The sequence below is a fragment of the Pongo abelii genome, chromosome 15 (assembly GCF_028885655.2).
Source record: "Pongo abelii isolate AG06213 chromosome 15, NHGRI_mPonAbe1-v2.0_pri, whole genome shotgun sequence".
Lineage (NCBI taxonomy): Eukaryota > Metazoa > Chordata > Mammalia > Primates > Hominidae > Pongo > Pongo abelii.
In genome coordinates this window covers 41003666-41022795 of record NC_072000.2, presented here as the reverse complement: position 1 = coordinate 41022795, position 19130 = coordinate 41003666, and the positions used below count along the sequence as shown (strand labels likewise).

At 35.8% G+C, this 19130-nt stretch overlaps 1 protein-coding gene across 21 annotated transcripts in view; it reads right to left on the bottom strand.

Annotated features, from left to right (window-relative positions):
- MIPOL1 (mirror-image polydactyly 1) overlaps window positions 1-19130 on the bottom strand; it is a 401793-nt gene that overhangs the window by 224388 nt on the left and 158275 nt on the right. For 18 of the 21 annotated variants that reach the window (XM_054530043.2, XM_054530050.2, XM_024232049.3 and 15 more), the window contains one exon: window positions 6014-6121. The exons of 1 other annotated variant lie outside the window; for it this stretch is intronic. In XM_054530043.2, coding sequence (XP_054386018.1) covers window positions 6014-6121 — 108 coding nt within the window. Of the gene's footprint in view, window positions 1-2345; window positions 4521-6013; window positions 6122-19130 lie in introns of those variants that run through there. 2 more of the 21 variants (XM_054530052.2, XM_063715565.1) reach the window with 1 other exon arrangement.

The following is a 19130-nucleotide window of genomic DNA, read 5'->3' as shown; positions in this document are numbered from 1 at the left end:
AAAAGATGAAATTGAGAAGACTACAAAAAAGAAACATCAACTGCTGGTGAGAATATGGAGCAACAGAAGCTCTCATTCATTACTGGTGGGAAAGCAAAATGGTACAACTACCTTGGAAGACAATTGGCAGTTTCCTATAAAACTACACATATTTTTACATATGATCCAGAAATTGCACTCCTTAGTACATACTCAAATGAGGTGAAAACACCTGGGTCCACACAAACAAAATGCACATGGGTGTTTATAGAAACTTTATTCAAAACTGTCAAAACTTGGAAGCAACAAAGATGCCTTTCAGTAGATGACTGAATAAATAAACTGTGGTATATCCACACAATTAAATGTGATTTAGCTGGTTCTAAGAGTTTAGCACCAGCAAACTTCTTAGCCCATGAGCCACTGACAGAACATTAAGCAACTATATCTTGATTTTTTTTTTTGAGCAAGAGAGAAAAAAGCCCTATATTTTAAGCACTTAAAAAAAAGGAGCTATAAAGCCATCAAAAGACATATGGGAATTTTAAATGCATATTACTAAGTTATAGAAGCCAATATGAAAAAGCTACATATTCTATAATTCCAACTATATGACATTCTGGAAAAAGCAAAACTATGGAAACAGCAAAAAGCTGGTCAGGAGGGATGAACAGGCAGACCACAGAGGATATTTTGGGCAGTGAAACTGTCCTGCATGATACTATAATGACTACATAACATTATACATTTATCAAAAGCCACTCAATGTTCAACACCAAGTGAATTCTAATGTAAACTATGAACTTTTGGTTATAATGATGTGTCAGTGTAGGTTCACTAACTATAACAAATGTACCACTCTGGTGCAGGATGTTGATAGTGGGAGAGGTTGTATGTCTGTGGGACTAGTGAATATATGGAAACTCTGTGTTTTACAATTTTGATGTGAACCTAAAACTACTCTAAAAAGCAAAGTTTATTTTAAAAAACAAGAATAAGGAAATAACTAACCCAGAGAACATTTATTCTTTAGAAATAGATGAAAAAATAAGCACCAACAATTAAGACTAAGTAAGGAAGAGCAAACAAAGAGGGGAAAAAAATGGGGATATGGTGACAGAAAACTACAGAAAGCCAGTCACAGGAGTAACTGCCTGTAACTGCCTACTTGGCAAGCTGAGACAGGAGGACTGCTTGAGCCCAGGAGTTTGAGATCAGCCTAGGTAGCATGGGCAAAGACTTCATGACTAAAACACCAAAAGCGATGGCAACAAGTCAAAATAGACAAATGGGATCTAATTAAACTAAGGAGCTTCCGTAAGGCAAAAGAAACTACCATCAGAGTGAACAGGCAACCTACAGAATGGGAGAAAATTTTTGCAATCTACCCATCTGACAAAGGGCTAATATCCAGAATCCACAAATAACTTAAACAAATTTACCCCCCAAAAAACAAACAACCCCATCAAAAAGTGGGCAAGGGATATGAACAGACACTTCTCAAAAGAAGACATTTATGCAGCCAATAAACATATGAAGAAAAGCTCATCATCACTGTCATTAGAGAAATGCAAATCAAAACCACAATGAGATACCATCTCATGCCAGTTAGAATGGTGATCATTAAAAAATCAGGAAACAACAGATGCTGGAGAGGATGTGGAGAAATAGGAACGTTTTTACACTGTTGGTGGGAGTGTAAATTAGTTCAACTATTGTGGAAGACAGTGTGGTAATTCCTCAAGGATCTAGAACTAGAAATACCATTTGGCCCAGCAATCCCATTACAGGGTATATACCCAAAGGATTATAAATCATTCTACTATAAAGACACATGCACACTTATGTTTATTGCGGAACTGTTCACAATAGCAGACTTGGAACCAACCCAAATGCCCATCAATGATAGACTGGATAAAGAAAATGTGGCACATATACACCACGGAATGCTATGCAGCCATCAAAAAGGATGAGTTTATGTCCTTTGTAGGGACATGGACGAAGCTGGAAATCATCATTCTCAGCAAACTAACACAGGAACAGAAAACCGAACACCGCATGTTCTCACTCATAAGTGGGAGTTGAACAATGAGAACACATGGACACAGGGAGGGGACCATCACACGTGGGGGCCTGTTGGGGGTTGGGGCACTAGAGGAGGAGAAATGCCTAATGTGGATGATGGGTTAATGGGTGCAGCAAGCCACCATGGCATGTGTATACCCATGTAACAAACCCGCATGTTCTGCACATGTACCCCAGAACTTAAAGTATAATTTTAAAAAAAAGGACAGAAAGGCAATATATATGAATTTTCTTATTAAGTTTGATGTCTATGTATTTACATCTAATGCAAATTTATTTTAAAAACATTATATGTTTAAGGCTGGGCTTGGTGACTCATGCCTGTAATCCCAGCACTTTGGGAGGCTGAGGCAGGAGGATCACTTGAGGCCAGGAGTTCGAGACCAGTGTGGGCATTGTGGCAAAACCCCGTCTCTACTAAAAATACAAAAATTAGTCAGCGTGGTGGTGCATGCCTGTAATCTCAGCTACTCAGGAGGCTGAGGCCAGAGAATCACTTGAACCTGGCAGGCAGAAGTTGCAGTGAGCTGAGATTGAGCCACTGCACTCCAGCCAGGGTGACTGAGTGAGACTCTGTTTCAGAATGAAGAAACAAACAAACAAAATCAAATGTTCAAAAACATGTTCTTCCAGAAACCAATTTCTTAACATAAGTAGATAAAATTTACTTTAAACAAGAAAATAAGCTATTTTTTAAAAAAAGTAACTTTCAGAATATATACTAGTATAATTCAGTCCCTTATCCTATAGATACCACTGTGTTTTACTTGTTATTAGGGAAAGCAGAAAACATAAAAGTAGGAGAAACAGTGTTATGCCTTGCAATTTTTTTTTTTTTTTTTTTGAGATGGAGTCTCACTCTGTTGCCCAGGCTGAAATGCAGTGGCACAATCTCTGCTCACTGCAACCTCTGCCTCCTGGGCTGAAGCAATTCTCCTGCCTCAGCCTCCTGAGTAACTAGGATTACAGGCACCCACCACCATGCCTTGCTCATTTTAGTATTTTTTAGTAGAGATGGGTTTTCATTATGTTGGCCAGGCTGATGTAGAACTCTTGACCCCAAGTGATCCATCCGCCTCAGCCTCCCTAAGTGCTGGGATTACAGGTGTGAACTACCATGGCTGGCCTGCAAAATTATCTAGTATAATTGCCTCCTACGTTAAAAAGAATGCTTACAAATGATCACCAAGAATCTCATCTTAGTCTCTACCATAAAAAGTCATTTAGAAAAAAATCTCTGGTTATTAGAACAAATAAAGACATTATTATTAAAATGACACTAGATTATTAAAAAGTATTTCCTTATGTGATAACTGATTTTGCCATAATTGTTTTGGAAAGTTCCATGTAATCTATGACCATTAATTGTGATTGTTTTCCCCCAAATATATCTCTAGAACTGTTACCTTTAGGAATTTCAGTGTAATTCAATAAAATAAACCATGAATTGCTCAGTTTTTACCCTACTCAAGTTGAATTTAATAGTGATATTAATAACAGTACTATTTGTAATAAAATACTAAAAATATTATTGTCAGACTGAAAGCTTTAGAGACAGTGAATCGTTTTTAAAGAGTTGTTCCTGACACTTATTAGATACTAACTAAATATTAAATCAGTTAACCAAAAAATGATACTTACAAATAAGTTGCAAAAGATAAACATATTGCTCAGAAAGGAGGTAAACTGTTCACTCACCAGATAGCTTGGTAGTAAACTTATTATTCATAACTCATATGACAACTTAAAGGTACACAGTGCTATAATTAATGCATCAAATAAAAAACAAAAACTTCCTGGAAGGTAAGAGTAATTTTTAAAAAATGATTCAGAATAAAGCAAATGTTTTATAACTGACCTAATTTTCAGAACAAATTTAGAGCTTCTCATGAGGAAATATGGCATAAAATTAATAAAAAATTATTCAGTCAGTGTTATGCAAGACAGACCATTTTAAAACAAGCTTAAATGAACACAGGTGCTTAAAAAAGATTGAGTTGATGAGTTTTAAAAAATTAATTCTTCCTCTCATCTTCACCAAGAATTTCAGCTAGCTTACTTAATGAATGTTATGAAGGATTAAAAGACAACAGAAAAATTTGAGACTTTTGCAAAAAAACGATGAGCAACTAGAAAAGATTTTAATATAGTATATTTGTCAGGAGTGAAAATATAGCTACATTGTTTTAAATTGGATAGTAGTCTTCAGTTAGCAGAAATTTCTATCTTACGGGGGTTTAATGTTTGTTTTCAACTTATCTATTTCCAGCCTGGCCAACATGGTGAAACCTCGACTCTACTAAAAACACAAAAATTAGCCATGCGTGGTGGTGGGCACCTGTAGTCTCAGCTACCCGGGAGGCTGAGGCAGGAAAATCACTTGAACTCAGGAGGCAGAGTTTGAAGTAAGCCGAGATCACACCACTGCACTCCAGTCTGGGCAATGGAGCGAGACTCTGTCTCCAAAAACAAAACAAAACAAAAATTATTCCATCTATCTCTTTATTTCTCTCCATAAATAGCAGCTATCATTTCATTAAATTAAACAGAAACACAACCAGAAGTGCCAGAATAAAGATCATGAAATTAATATATACTTAACAAACTAGAATTTTTATCTTAGGTGCTGTTTTAAATGGAGACTGCCATATCATATTAAGCCCATTAAATCTGTCCCCTAACACTGACAATAAATTAGCACACATTATGGAAGCTGCTTTTCAAATACTGTTTTCTATTTTGCAAGTATACATTTTAAAACATTATTATTAGTTTTCATAAAATAGTAAATTCCTTGGGGGTAATCAGAAATAATCACAGCAATCTATAATTTGTTCCTTTCTCATTTATTGTTTTCATCTATCTAAAGCAGAAAAGTGCATTAAACAAATATAACAAAGTTATTATAAGCCTACCACTAAGAATATCAAAATGAAGTTAAATATAGTTTGTGGAAAAACCTGACTTCTACCAAATCTTATACATCTTAGATTAAAAATATTTTCTACATTAAAATGTCACCATTTTCCTCAATTTTGGTACATGATTCCAGCTTAGTGAATTACACAGCTAATGCCATGATATTGCTCTGTAATATGCAGCAAAAAAACAAATTTAAGACAGCAAAGTAGAATATAACATTCTTGGTAGCAAATCTTTTCTTATTGTACAATAAAAATAATGATGAATCTTTTCTGTTTCTCATGGATTTCTTTTTTTAAACCTTAACAGGTTAGCATGAGAATGCAAGCACCTTGAGAGTAGAGACAACTACTGTATACAGGCACTATACTGGGAACTAGGTAAAAGATAAAAAGTAGGATGAAAAGTCACAAGCACCTTAAGAAAAAAATATAATTAGAATTAAAACCATGTCCTTTTTCATAATTAATCTATATTACAATGAGAGAGAACTTTTTGTCATGAAATGTGTATTTCACTTGTTTAAAGTTCTAGTTGAATTTATTATTTAACATCTTTCTTTCTCTTTTATTGTAACATTCTAAGTACCTCTTCATTTCCCAAACACATTCACATATTCTTCAAGGACTGTCAGTTCTGTGAATATTACAAGTCCTTTTAAAAATTATTATAATAAATATTGATGCAAAGCAAAGGCCCATGATTTAATTTTTTTTCTTTTAGTATGGTCACTTTTTATTAACTACAAAAGGTAATGATATAAAAAAGAAACAGAATAAACATGTACCAAAAGTTATTAATATACCACCACTCAAAATTCAGAAAATGTGTTGTTTTCACGTACACATACATGAAATAAAATAATACCATAACAGAAGGGTGCTGTATCTGTGTTTAAAGAAGGGGTTGTTGGCAAACACCACAGCTCACTTCTGCTGAAATGTACACAACTGATATATGCAGCACAGAAAGCTGGCACCAAGGGCTTACAACCTTAATTTGCCTGCAAGAAGGAATGGAGATTTACCTTCAGAGCACGTTCTTGATTGTTTTCAGCAGTCAGATGTCTCATGTTGTTTGCTGAAGTCTGGTTCTGCTCTTTCAGATGATGAAGCTCCTGCTCTAACCGTTTGCACTGCCACAGGGGAAGAATCCCATTAAGTAAAGGAGTTATAGCATTTTTTTCACCAAGCCACATGAATTAATGTAAATAATATCATTGTATTCTCTAAAAGACAAGGGTTTTTTTTTTGCAACAAGAATGGTTAAGTAAAAGTAATGTTAAATACAATAAATAAAAACATTGCTTATAGTATTCTAAAAATTCAATTATAATTTTCAGTTAGTTTATTAATCTGAATGTTATATAAATCACAAAAATAGTTTTATAAAATTAAGGTCAAACCATATTTAAAATTATTTTCTTCTTTGACCAAATGGTTCTGATTATCTATCTGTTGGCTGAATAAAAGTGTGCTTCTAAAAATCATATTGGATTCTAAATAAACTACAATATGATATTGTATGATCACATTTTATTAATACTTAAAAATAAAAATTATAAGGTATACGTTCAGAAATATTTCTAGTTTTTAGAAATATCTAAGGAAACAATTTTATAGGGAAAAAAGCAATAGCCAAAGAGTGCCAAGACTTCGAAATAGATAAAGAATTGAGTGTTTTTAATTTCTCCCATTTTGACCAAATTTTACTTTTAAGTAAAAGTGGTAACAAATATGTGAAATGACCACTTTCACCTATTTGGAATACAAGTAAAGAATATAAGAGAATATAAGTAAAAAAAATAAGTAAAAGTTTCAATGAGCCAATAGAAGCATCTATGTTCAAAAAATTTTTGAAATATCTTGCCATTTGAATATAAGATTTCAATATAAATATGTAAAACACTTCACATAATAATTACACAGGCTATAAAATGGGGTGCTGCAAATCAGGACAATAGGAAGATACATGGAGGATTAAAGAAATAAAGTACTAAACCCATCATTGAGGAAAACACTAAAAACCATTCCTTAATTTATCTATTTTAAAATTAGAATATTTACAAAACAACTAATAAGGACACATACTGATTTAAGATCTGGAAAAAGTTCTTTCTAGATTATTTGACAAATGGATAGTTGTCATAATGGATGAATAAAAAATCATTACTTATTATGTTACAATCATGAAGCAGCTATCATCCAAAATGACATTTCTTACTACTCTGATTTCTTCTGCCACTGATCCAAATCATATTAGGCTGTACGTATCACTATTTCACAACTTTGAGTAATATACAAAATGTTTTAGAAGAAAAAGTCTTACCAGACTCCTGATATTGACTTAGATTGCCGAATGATGTTTGTGTACAAATATGAAATTGAGTATACACACTTCATGCATATATAATACAATTATAAAATCAAAACACACTTAAAAATAAATAAAATAACCATAATATCAAGGCATTTCTAATCAACATTAATTTAATTTAGCAGATAGTTTTGTTGAAACTAAATTCTCCAAATATGATAAAATACTGACTCAGTGCAGACTTTTTTACATTGCCATGTCTATTCCATCATGAGGTGTATGATAACTTAATTCACCTATCACATTTTTAAAATTTACTTGAAAATTTTGTGACACATATTATGTGGCATTTATTTTCAGGAGACACATGATCTACATATTAAACTATGTCTCTGTATTTTATAGCCAGTAACAAAATATTTGGTCAGAATGCAATCAAATCACAGTGTGTGTTACTGAGGACACAAATTATGACCCAAGAAAATGAATGCGGCATAGCACTAACTGTCATGGTACAGTAGAGATATTCCCTACTAAATTATCTTTTACATTTTCAATTAAATTTAATACAAAATTATTAAGATTAAAATGTAATAACTAAGTATGATCTATAAGGATTCAAAGGTGGGGCAGATTATTTTGGCTATGGGAGAAAGAATGTTTCATGGAGCTGCTGACATCTGAGTTGGGCTTGTTTTGGGCATGTGATTTTGTAAGCTGACACTGGAGAAAGAAGAATACAGGGGAAAAGAAATGAAAGTAGAAACTTAAGAAGTGTATCTGAAGAAAAAGAGGAAGCATGGTCAAGAGTTGTGTGACCACCTATTATTTTCATTCCAAATAAATCAGAAATCACCCAGGAATAGGGATTTTTCCAAACTACATGGTAGAAACATAAAAAATTCACTCATTCATGCTCAAGAAATAAATGCTAAATGTTCTTGTATAATAAATATTTGTAGCATATTTAACTACATTAAATGTTTATTTAAATTTATGTAATCCTATATTATTTCTTCATTTGATATTATCCTTGAAAATCCTAACATATTCCCCACAATTGCATATTTATGTATAATTTCTACTGGTTTCTTTTTAGTTTTATTAAACTCTGTAATTTTGAAATTTATTTTGAAGCAATGGGATTGAACAGTTTATTCATCAGGAAGTGGCACACTATATTAATTACTGTCACTCTATAATTTCATAAAATAGTTATAAAGCAGATAAAGATCCTATCCTTTAATCACATCTCAAATTTTATTGATATTCTCACCAAATTAATTTCTCAAAATGTTTATATTTTTAATTGTTAAATTTGTCATTTAAATGATACAGAAAGGGCAGGAGTAGCTATGCTTATATCAGACAAAACAAATTTCAAGACAAAAACTCTAAGGAAAGACAAAGAAGGTCATTATATAATGATAAAGTGGTCAATTCAGCAAGAGGATACAGCAATTTTAAATATATATGCACTCAACATTCGAGCACCCATATATATATAAAGCAAGTATTATTAGAGCTAAAGAGAGATATAGGCTCCAATACAATAATAGCTGGATATATCAACATCCCACTTTCAGAGATGAACATATTTTCCATAAAGAAAATCAACAAAGAAACTTCAGACTGAATCTGAACTATAGACCAAATGGATCTACTAGACAGTTACGGAACATTTCGTCCAACGGCCGCAGAATGCACATTCTTTTCCTCAGCACATGGATCATTCTCATAGGTAGATCATATGTTAGGTCACAAAACAAGTCTTAAAACATTAAAAAAACTGAAATAATATCAAACATCTTCTCTAACCACAATAGAAGAAAACTAGAAATTAATAACAGGAGGAATTCTGGAACTACACAAACACACCAAAATTAAACAATATGCTCCTGAATGACCAGTGGGTCGATGAAGAAATTAAGAAGAAAATGGAAAAACTTCTTGAAACAAATGATAATGGAAACACAACATGACCACAGGATACAGCAAAAGTAGTACTAAGAGGGAAGTTTATAGCGGTAAGAGCCTACAGCAAAAAAGAAGAAAAACCTCAAACAACCTAACAATGCATCTTAAAGAACTAGAAAAGAAAGAGCAAACCAAACCCAAAATTAGTAGAAGAAACAATAAAGATCAGAGCAGAAATGAATAAATTTGAAATGAAAAAAAAAAATACAAGAGATCAATATAACAAAAGCCAGACTAAGAAAAAAGGAGAGAAAATCCAAATAAGTAAACTCAAAGATGAAAAGAGATACTATAAACAATATGACAGAAATTCAAAGGATTATTAGTGGCTACTGTGAGCAACTATATGCCAATAAATTGACAAATCTAGAAGAAATGGACACATTCCTAGACACAAACAACCTACCAAGATTGAGCCAGGAAGAAATCCAAAACCTGAACAGACCAAGAGCAAGTAATGAGATGGAAGCCATAATAAAAATATCCCAGTAAAGAAAAGCCTTGGACCTGATGGCTTCACTGCTGAATTCTAACAAATATTTAAAGAAGAACAAATACCAATCGTACTCAAACTATTCTGGAAAACAGAAGAAGAGGGAAGACTTCCAAACACATTCTACAAGGCCAATATTATCATAATACCAAAACAACACAAAGACACATCAAAAAAAGAAAACTGTAGGCCAATATCTCTGATGCATATTGATGCAAAAATCCTCAACAAAATACTAGCAAATGTGTTCAACAATATGTTAAAAAGATCATGCATCATGACTAAGTGGGATTTATCCCTGGGATGCAAGGATGATTCAACATACGCAAATCAATCAATGTGATACATCACATCAACAGAGTGAAGGACAAAAACCATATGATCATTTCAATAGATGCTGAAAATGCATTTGATGAAATTTAACATCCCTTCATGATAAAAACACTCAAAAAAAATTGGGTATAGAAGGAATGTACATTAACATAATAAAAGCCACATATGAGAGATCCACAACAAACATCATACTGAATGGGGAAAAACTGAAAGCCTTTCCTCTAAGATCTGGAAAACAACAAGGATGCCCACTTGCACCACTGTTATTTAATATAGTACTGGAAGTACTAGCCAGAGCAATCTGACAAGAGAAAGAAATAAAGGGCATCCAAACTGGAATGGAAGAAGTCAAATTATCCTTGTTTGCAGATGATATGATCATATATTTGGAAAAACCTGAAGATTCCACATACACACAAAAAAACTGTTAGAATTGATAAACAAATTCAGTAAGGTTGCAGGATACAAAATCAACATACAAAACTCAGTAGCATTTCTATATGACAACAGTGAAAAATCTGAAAAAGAAATTTTAGAAAACACTCCCATTTATCACAGCTACAGATGAAATTAAATACCAAGAGATTAATTTAACCAAAGAAATGCAAGATCTCTATAATGAAAACTATAAAGCACTGATGAAAGAAATTAAAGAGAACACCAAAAAATGAAAAGACAGTCCATGTTCATGGATTGGAAGAGTCAATAATGTAAAAATGTAGGTGCTACCCAAAGCAATATACAGATTCAATGCAATCTCTATCAAAATACCAATGACATTCTTCACAGAAATAGAAAAAACAATCCCAAAATGTATATGGAACCAGAAAAGATTCAGAAGAGCCAAAGTTACCCTAAGCAAAAAGAACAAAACTGGAGGAATCTCTTTACCTCACTTTAAATTATACTACAGAGCCAGAGTAAACAAAAGAGCATGGTTCTGACATAAAAACACATAGACCAATGGAACAGAATAGAAAACCCAGAAACAAATCCACACACCTACAGTGAACTAATTTTTAACAAAAGTGCCAAGAACATACACTGGGGAAAAGACAGTCTCTTCAATAAATGGTGCTGGGAAAACTGTATTTCCATATGCAGAAGAATAAAACTAGACAACCAACCCTTGCCATATACAAAAATCAAATCAAAATGGATGAAAGACTTAAATCTAAGACTTCAGATTATGAAACTACTACAGAAAATATAAGGGAAAATCTCCAGGACATTGGTCTTAGCAAAAATTTCTTGGTTTCCGTTCCAAGATAGCCAAATAGGAACAGCTCCAGTCTGCAGATCCAAGTGTGATCCACGTAGAAGACTGGTGATTTCTGCATTTCCAACTAAGGTACCTAGTTCATCTCATTGGGATTGGTTAGACACTGGGTGCAGCCCACAGTGGGTGAGCCAAAGCAGGGCAGGGCGTTGCCTCACCTGGGAAGCGCAAGGGGTCGGGGGGATTTGCCTTTCCTAGCCAAGGGAAGCAGTAACAGACTGTACCTGGAAAAATGGGACATTCTGGCACAAATACTGTGATTTTCCCACAGTCTTAGCAACCAGCAGACCAGGAGATTTTCTCCCATGCCTGGCTCGGCGGGTCACATGCCCACGGAGCCTGGCTCACTGCTAGCGCAGCAGTCTGAGATCGACCTGTGAGGCTGCAGCTTGGCTGGGGGAGGGGCATCTGCCATTACTGAGGCTTAAGTAGGTAAACAAAGCAGCCCAGAAACTTGAACTGGGCAGCGCCCACCACAGCTCGGGAAGGCCTACTGCGTCTATACACTCCACCTCTGTGGGTAGGGCATAGCTGAACAACTGGCAGCAGACAACTTCTACAGACTTAAATGTCCCTGTCTGATAGCTCTGAAGAGAGCAGTGGTTCTCCCAGCATGGCATTTGAGCTCTGAGAATGGACAGACTGCCTCCTCAAGTAGTCCCTGACAATCATGTAGCCTAACTGGAAGACACGTCCCACTGGGGCCGACAGACACCTCATACAGCTGGATGCCCCTCTGGGATGAAGCGTCCAGAAAAAGGAACAGACAGCAATATTTGCTGTTCTGCAATATTTACTGTTCTGCAGCCTCCATTGGTGATACGCAGGCAAACAGGGTCTGGAGTGGATCTTCAGCAAACTCCAACAGACCTGCAGCTGAGGGACCTGACTGTTAGAAGAAAAACTAAGAAACAGAAAGGAATAGTTTCAACATCCACAAAAAGGAGACCTACACCAAAACCCCAACTGTAGGTCAAGAACATCAAAGACCAAAGGTAGATAAATACATAAAGATGGGGAGAAACCAGAGCAGAAAAGCTGAAAATTCTAAGAACCAGACTGCCTCTTCTCCTCCAAAGGATCGCAGCTCCTCACCAGCAATGGAACAAAGCTGGATGGAGAATGACTTTGACAAGTTGACAGAAGTAGGCTTCAGAAGGTCGGTAGTAACAAACTTCTCCAAGCTAAAGAAGCATGTTCTAACCCATGGCAAGGAAGCTAAAAACCTTGAAAAAAGGTTAGATGAACAACTAACTAGAATAAACAGTGTAGAGAAGACCTTAAATGACCTCATGGAGTCGAAAACCATGGCACAAGAATGTTGTGACACATGCACAAGCTTCAATAGCCGATTCAATCAAGTGGAAGAAAGGGTATCAGTGATAGAAGATCAAATTAATGAAATAAAGTGAGGGGAGAAGTTTAGAGAAAAAAGGGTAAAAAGAAACAAACAAAGCCTCCAAGAAATATGGGACTATGTGAAAAGACCAAATCTACATTTGATTGGTGTACCTGAAAGTGACGGGGAGAATGAAACCAAGTTGGAAAACACTCTGCAGGATATTATCCAGGAGAACTTCCCCAACCTAGCAAGGCAGGCCAACATTATTCAAATTCAGGAAATATAGAGAGCACCACAAAGACACTGCTTGAGAAGAGCAACCCAAAGACACGTAATTGTCAGATTCACCAAGGTTGAAATAAAGGAAAAAATGTTAAGGGCAGCCAGAGAGAAAGGTTGGGTTACCCACAAAGGGAAGCCCATCAGACTAACAGCGCATCTCTCGGCAGAAACCCTACAAGCCAGAAGAGAGTGGGGGTCAATATTCAATATTCTTAAAGAAAAGAATTTTCAACCCAGAATTTCATATCCAGCCAAACTAAGCTTCATAAGTGAAGGAGAAATAAAATCCTTTACAGACAAGCAAATGCTGAGAGATTTTGTCACCACCAGGCCTGCCTTACAAGAGTTCCTGAAGGAAGCACTAAACATAGAAAGGAACAACCAGTACTAGCCACTGCAAAAACATGTCAAATTGTAAAGACCATCGATGCTATGCAGAAACTTCATCAATTAATGGGCAAATTAACCAGCTAACTTCATAATGACAGGATCAAATTCACACATAACAATATTAACCTTAAATGTAAATGTGCTAAATGCCCCAATTAAAGGATACAGACTGGCAAATTGGATAGAGCCAAGACCCATCAGTGTGCTGTATTCAGGAGACCCATCTCACGTGCAGAGACACACATAGCTCAAAACAAAGGGAAGGAGGAAGATCTACCAAGCAAGTGGAAAGCAAAAAAAAAGCAGGCATTGCAATCCTAGTCTCTGATAAAACAGACTTTAAACCAACAAAAATCAAAAGAGACAAAGAGCACTTTGAAAGGCCAAGGCGGGCGGATCACAAGGTCAGGAGCTTGAGACCATCCTGGCTAACATGGTGTAACCTGGACTCTACTAAAAATACAAAAAATTAGCTGGGTGTGGGGGTGGGCGCCTGTAGTCCCAGCTACTCGAGAGGCTGAGGCAGGAGAATGGCATGAACCCGGGGAAGGCGGAGCTTGCGTTGGGCCGAAATTGCACCACTACACTTCAGACTGGGCAAGAGCCAAAAAAAAAAAAAAAAAAAGAGAGAGGGAGAAACAAAAAAGGCCATTACATAATGGTAAAGGGATCAATTCAACAAGGAGAGCTAACTATCCTAAATATATATGCACCCAATACAGGAACACCCAGATTCATAAAGCAAGTCTTTAGAGACCTACAAAGAGACGTAGACTCTCACACAGTAGTAATGGGAGACCTTAACACCCCACTGTCAATATTAGACTGATCAATGGGAGAGAAGGTTAACCAGGAGAGAGAAGGATATCCTGGACTTGAATGCAGCTCTGCACCAAGAGATCCTAATAGACATCTACAGAACTCTTCACCCCAAATCAACAGAATACATATATTCTTCTCAGCACCACATTGCACTTATTCTAAAATTGACCACATAATTGGAAGTAAAGCATTCCTCAGCAAATATAAAAGAACAGAAATCACAACAAACTGTCTCTCAGACCACAGTGCAATCAAATTAGAACTCACGGTTAAGAAACTCACTCAAAACTGTACAACTACATAAATGCTGAACAACTGCTCCTAAATGATACTAGGTAAATAATGAAATGAAGGCAGAAATAAAGATGTTCTTTGAAACCAATGAGAACAAAGATACAACGTAACAGAATCTCTGGGACACATTTAATGCAGTGTGTAGGCGGAAATTTATAGCAGTAAATGCCCACAAGAGAAAGCAAGAAAGATCCAAAATTGACATCCTGCCATCACAATAAAAAGAACTAGAGAAGCAAGAGTAAACACATTCAAAAGCTACCAGAAGGCAAGAAATAACTAAGATCAGAGCAGAACTGAAAGAAATAGGGACACAAAAAACCCTTCAAAAAAATCAATGAATCCAGGAGCTGGTTTTTTGAAAAGATCAACAAAATTGATAGACTGCTAGCAAGACCAATAAAGAAGAAAAGAGAGAAGAATCAAATAGACACAATAAAAAATGACAAAGGGGATATCACCACTGATCCCACAGAAATACAAACTACCATCAGAGAATACTATAAACACCTCTACGCAAATAAACTAGGAAATCTAGAAGAAATGGATAAATTCCTGGACACATACACCCTCCCAAGACTAAAACAGGAAGAACTTGAATCTCTGAATAGACCAATAACAGGCTCTGAAATTGAGGCAATAATTAATAGCACACCAACCAAAAAAGTCCAGGACTAAACGGATCACATCCGAATTCTACCAGAGGCACAAAGAGGAGATAGTACCATTCCTTCTGAAACTATTCCAATCAATAGAGAAACAGGGAATCCTCTCTAATTCATTTTATGAGGCAACCATCACCCTGATACCAAAGCCTGGCAGAGACACAACAAAAAAAGAGAATTTTAGACCAACATCCCTGATCAACATTGATGCGAAAATCCTCAATAAAATACTGGCAAACCGAACCCAGCAGCACATCAAAAAGCTTATCCACCAAGATCAAGTCGGCTTCATCCCTGGGATGCAAAGCTGGTTCAACATATGCAAATCAATAAACATAATCCATCACATAAACAGAACCAATGACAAAAACCACATGATTACCTCATTAGATGCAGAAAAGGCCTTTGACAAAATTCAACAGCGCTTCATGCTAAAAACTCACAATAAACTAGATATTGATGGAACGTATCTCAAAATAATAAGAGCTATTTATGACACACCAACAGCCAATATCATACTGAATGGGAAAAAACTGGAAGCATTCCCATTGAAAACCAGCACAAGACAAGGATGCCCTCTCTCAACACTCCTATTTAACATAATGTTGGAAGTTCTGGCCAGGGCAATCAGGCAAGAGAAAGAAATAAAAGGTATTCAATTATGAAAAGTGGAAGTCAAAGTTTCCAGATGACATGATTGTATATTTAGAAAACCCCATCGTCTCAGTCCAAAATCTCCTTAAGCTGATAAGCAAATTAAGCAAATTCTTAGGATACAAAATCAATGTGCAAAAATCAAAAGTATTCCTATACACCAATAACAGACAAACAGAGAGCCAAATTATGAGTGAACTCCCATTCACAATTGCTACAAAGAGAATAAAATACCTAGGAATACAACTTACAAGGGATGTGAAGGACCTCTTCAAGAAAAACTACAAACCACTGCTCAACGAAATAAAAGAGGACACAAACAAATGGAAGAACATTCTATGCTCATGGATAGAAAGAATCAATATCATGAAAATGGCCATACTGCCCAAGGTAATTTATAGATTCAATGCTATCCCCATCAAGCTACCAATGACTTTCTTCACAGAATTGGAAAAAAAACTACTTTAAAGTTCATATGGAACAAAAAAGAGCCCACATTGCCAAGACAATTCTAAGCAAAAAGAACAAAGCTGGAAGCATCACGCTACCTGACTTCAAACTACACTACAAGACTACAGTAACCAAAACAGCATGGTACTGGTACCAAAACAGATATATAGACCAATTGAACAGAACAGAGGCCTCAGAAATAACACCACACATCTACAACCATTTGGTCTTTGACAAACATGACAAAAACTAGCAATGGGGAAAGGATTCCCTATTTAATAAATGGTGCTGGGAAAACTGGCTCCCTTCCTTATACCTTATACAAAAATTAATTCAAGATGGATTAAAGACTTAAATGTTAGACCTAAAACCATAAAAACCCTAGAAGAAAACCTAGGCAATACTATTCCAGACATAGGCATGGGCAAGGACTTCATGACTAAAACACCAAAAGCAATGGCAACAAAAGCCAAAATTGACAAATAAGATCTGATTAAACTAAAGAGCTTCTGCACAGCAACAGAAACTACCCTCAGAGTGAACAGGCAACCTACAGAATGGGAGAAAATTTTTGTAATCTACCCATCTGACAAAGGGCTGACATCCAGAATCTACAAAGAACTTTAACAAATTTACAAGAAAAAAGCAACCCCATGAAAAAGTGGGCAAAGGATATTAACAGACACTTCTCAAAAGAAGACATTTATGCAGCCAACAGACACATGAAAAAATGCTCATCATCACTGGTCATCAGAGAAATGCAAATCAAAACCACAATGAGATACCATCTCACACCAGTTAGAATGGCGATCATTAAAAAGTCAGAAAACAACAGATGCTGGAGAGGATGTGGAGAAATAGGAACGTTTTACACTTGTTGGTGGGAGTGTAAATTAGTTCAACCATTGTGGAAGACAGTGTGGCAATTCCTCAAGGATCTAGAACCAGAAATAACATTTGACCCAGCGATCCCATTGCTGGGTATATACCCAAAGGATTATAAATCATGCTGCTGTAAAGACACATACACAGGTATGTTTATTGCAGCACTATTCACAATAGCAAAGATTGGAATGAACTCAAATGCCCATCAATAATAGACTGGATTAAGAAAATGTGGCACATATACACCATGGAATACTATGCAGCCATAAAAAAAGGATGAGTTCATGTCCTTTGCAGGGACATGGATGAAGCTGGAAACCATCATTCTCAGCAAATTATCAGAAGGACAGGAAACCAAACACCACATGTTCTCACTCACAGATGGGAATTGAAAACTGAGAACACTTGGACATAGGGCAGGGAACATCACACATGGGGGCCTGTCAGGGGGTGGGAAGCTGGGGGAGGGATAGCATTAGGAGAAATACCTAACACAAATGATGAGTTGATGGGTGCAGCAAACCATCATGACACATGTATAACTATGTAACAAACCTGCACATTGTGCACATGTACCCTAGAACTTAAAGTATAATTAAAAAACAAAAAAAGAAAAAAATATTTCTTGAGCAATACCCCACAAGCACAGGCAACCAAAGCAAAAATGGACAAATGGGATCACATCAAGTTAATCTTCTGCACAGCAAAGGAAACAATCAATAAAGAGAAGAGACAACCACAGAATGGGAGAAAATATTTGCAAACTATCCATCTCACAAGGAATTAATAACCAGGATATATAAGGAGCTCAAACAACTCTATTGGAAAAAATCTAATAATCTGACTTTTTTTTAAAAAAAGGCCAAATAATTGAATAGACATTTCTCAAAAGATGACACACAAATGGCAAACAGACATATGAAAAGGTGTTCAATATCACTGATCATCAAAGAAATGCAAATCAAAACTACAATTAGAGTATTGTCTCACTCCAGTTAAAATGGCTTTTACCTAAAAGACAGGTAATAACAAATGCTGGTGAGCATGTGGAAAAAGGGTGAAAAGGGTGAACATTTCTTGAGCAATATCCCACAAGCACAGGCAACCAAAGCAAAAATGGACAAATGGGATCACATCAAGTTAAAAATCTGCGCAGCATAGGAAACAATCAACAAAATGAAGAGACAATATGGGAGAAAACACTTGCAAATTGCCCATCTGTTAGTGAGAATGTAAGCTAGTACAATCACTACGGAGAAAATTTTGGAGGTTCCTCAGAAAACTAAAAATAGAGCTACCATATGATCCAGCAATCCCACTACTGGGTATATACGCCAAAGAAAGGAAATCAGTATATTGAAGAGATATCTGCACCTCCACGTTTGTTGGAGCACTGTTCACAACAGCCAATATTTGGAAGCACCCTAAGTGTTCAACAGATCACTGGATAAAGAAAATGTGGCACATGTATACACAGTGGAGTACTACTCAATCATAAAAAATGAGATCCTGTCATTTGCAATAACATGGATGGAACTGGAGATCATTATGGTAACTGAAACAATCCAAGCACAAAGAGATCATCACATGTTCTCACTTATTTGTGGGATCTATAAATCAAAACAATTGAACTCATGGACACAGGGATTAGAAGGATGGCTACCAGAAGCCGGGAAGAGTAGTTGAGGGCTGGAGGGAAGTGGGATGGTTAATAGGTACAAAAAAAGAGTTAGGAAGAATGAATAAGACCTAATATTTGACAGTAAAATAGGGTAACTATAATCAATGATAACTGTACATTTAAAAATAACTAAAAGAATATCACTGTGTTGTTTGTAACACAATGGATAAATGCTTGAAGGGATGGATACCCCAAGATTATTGCATGCCTATATCAAAACACTTCATGTACCTTATAAATATATACACCTACTATGTACTCACAAAAATTAAAAATTAAAA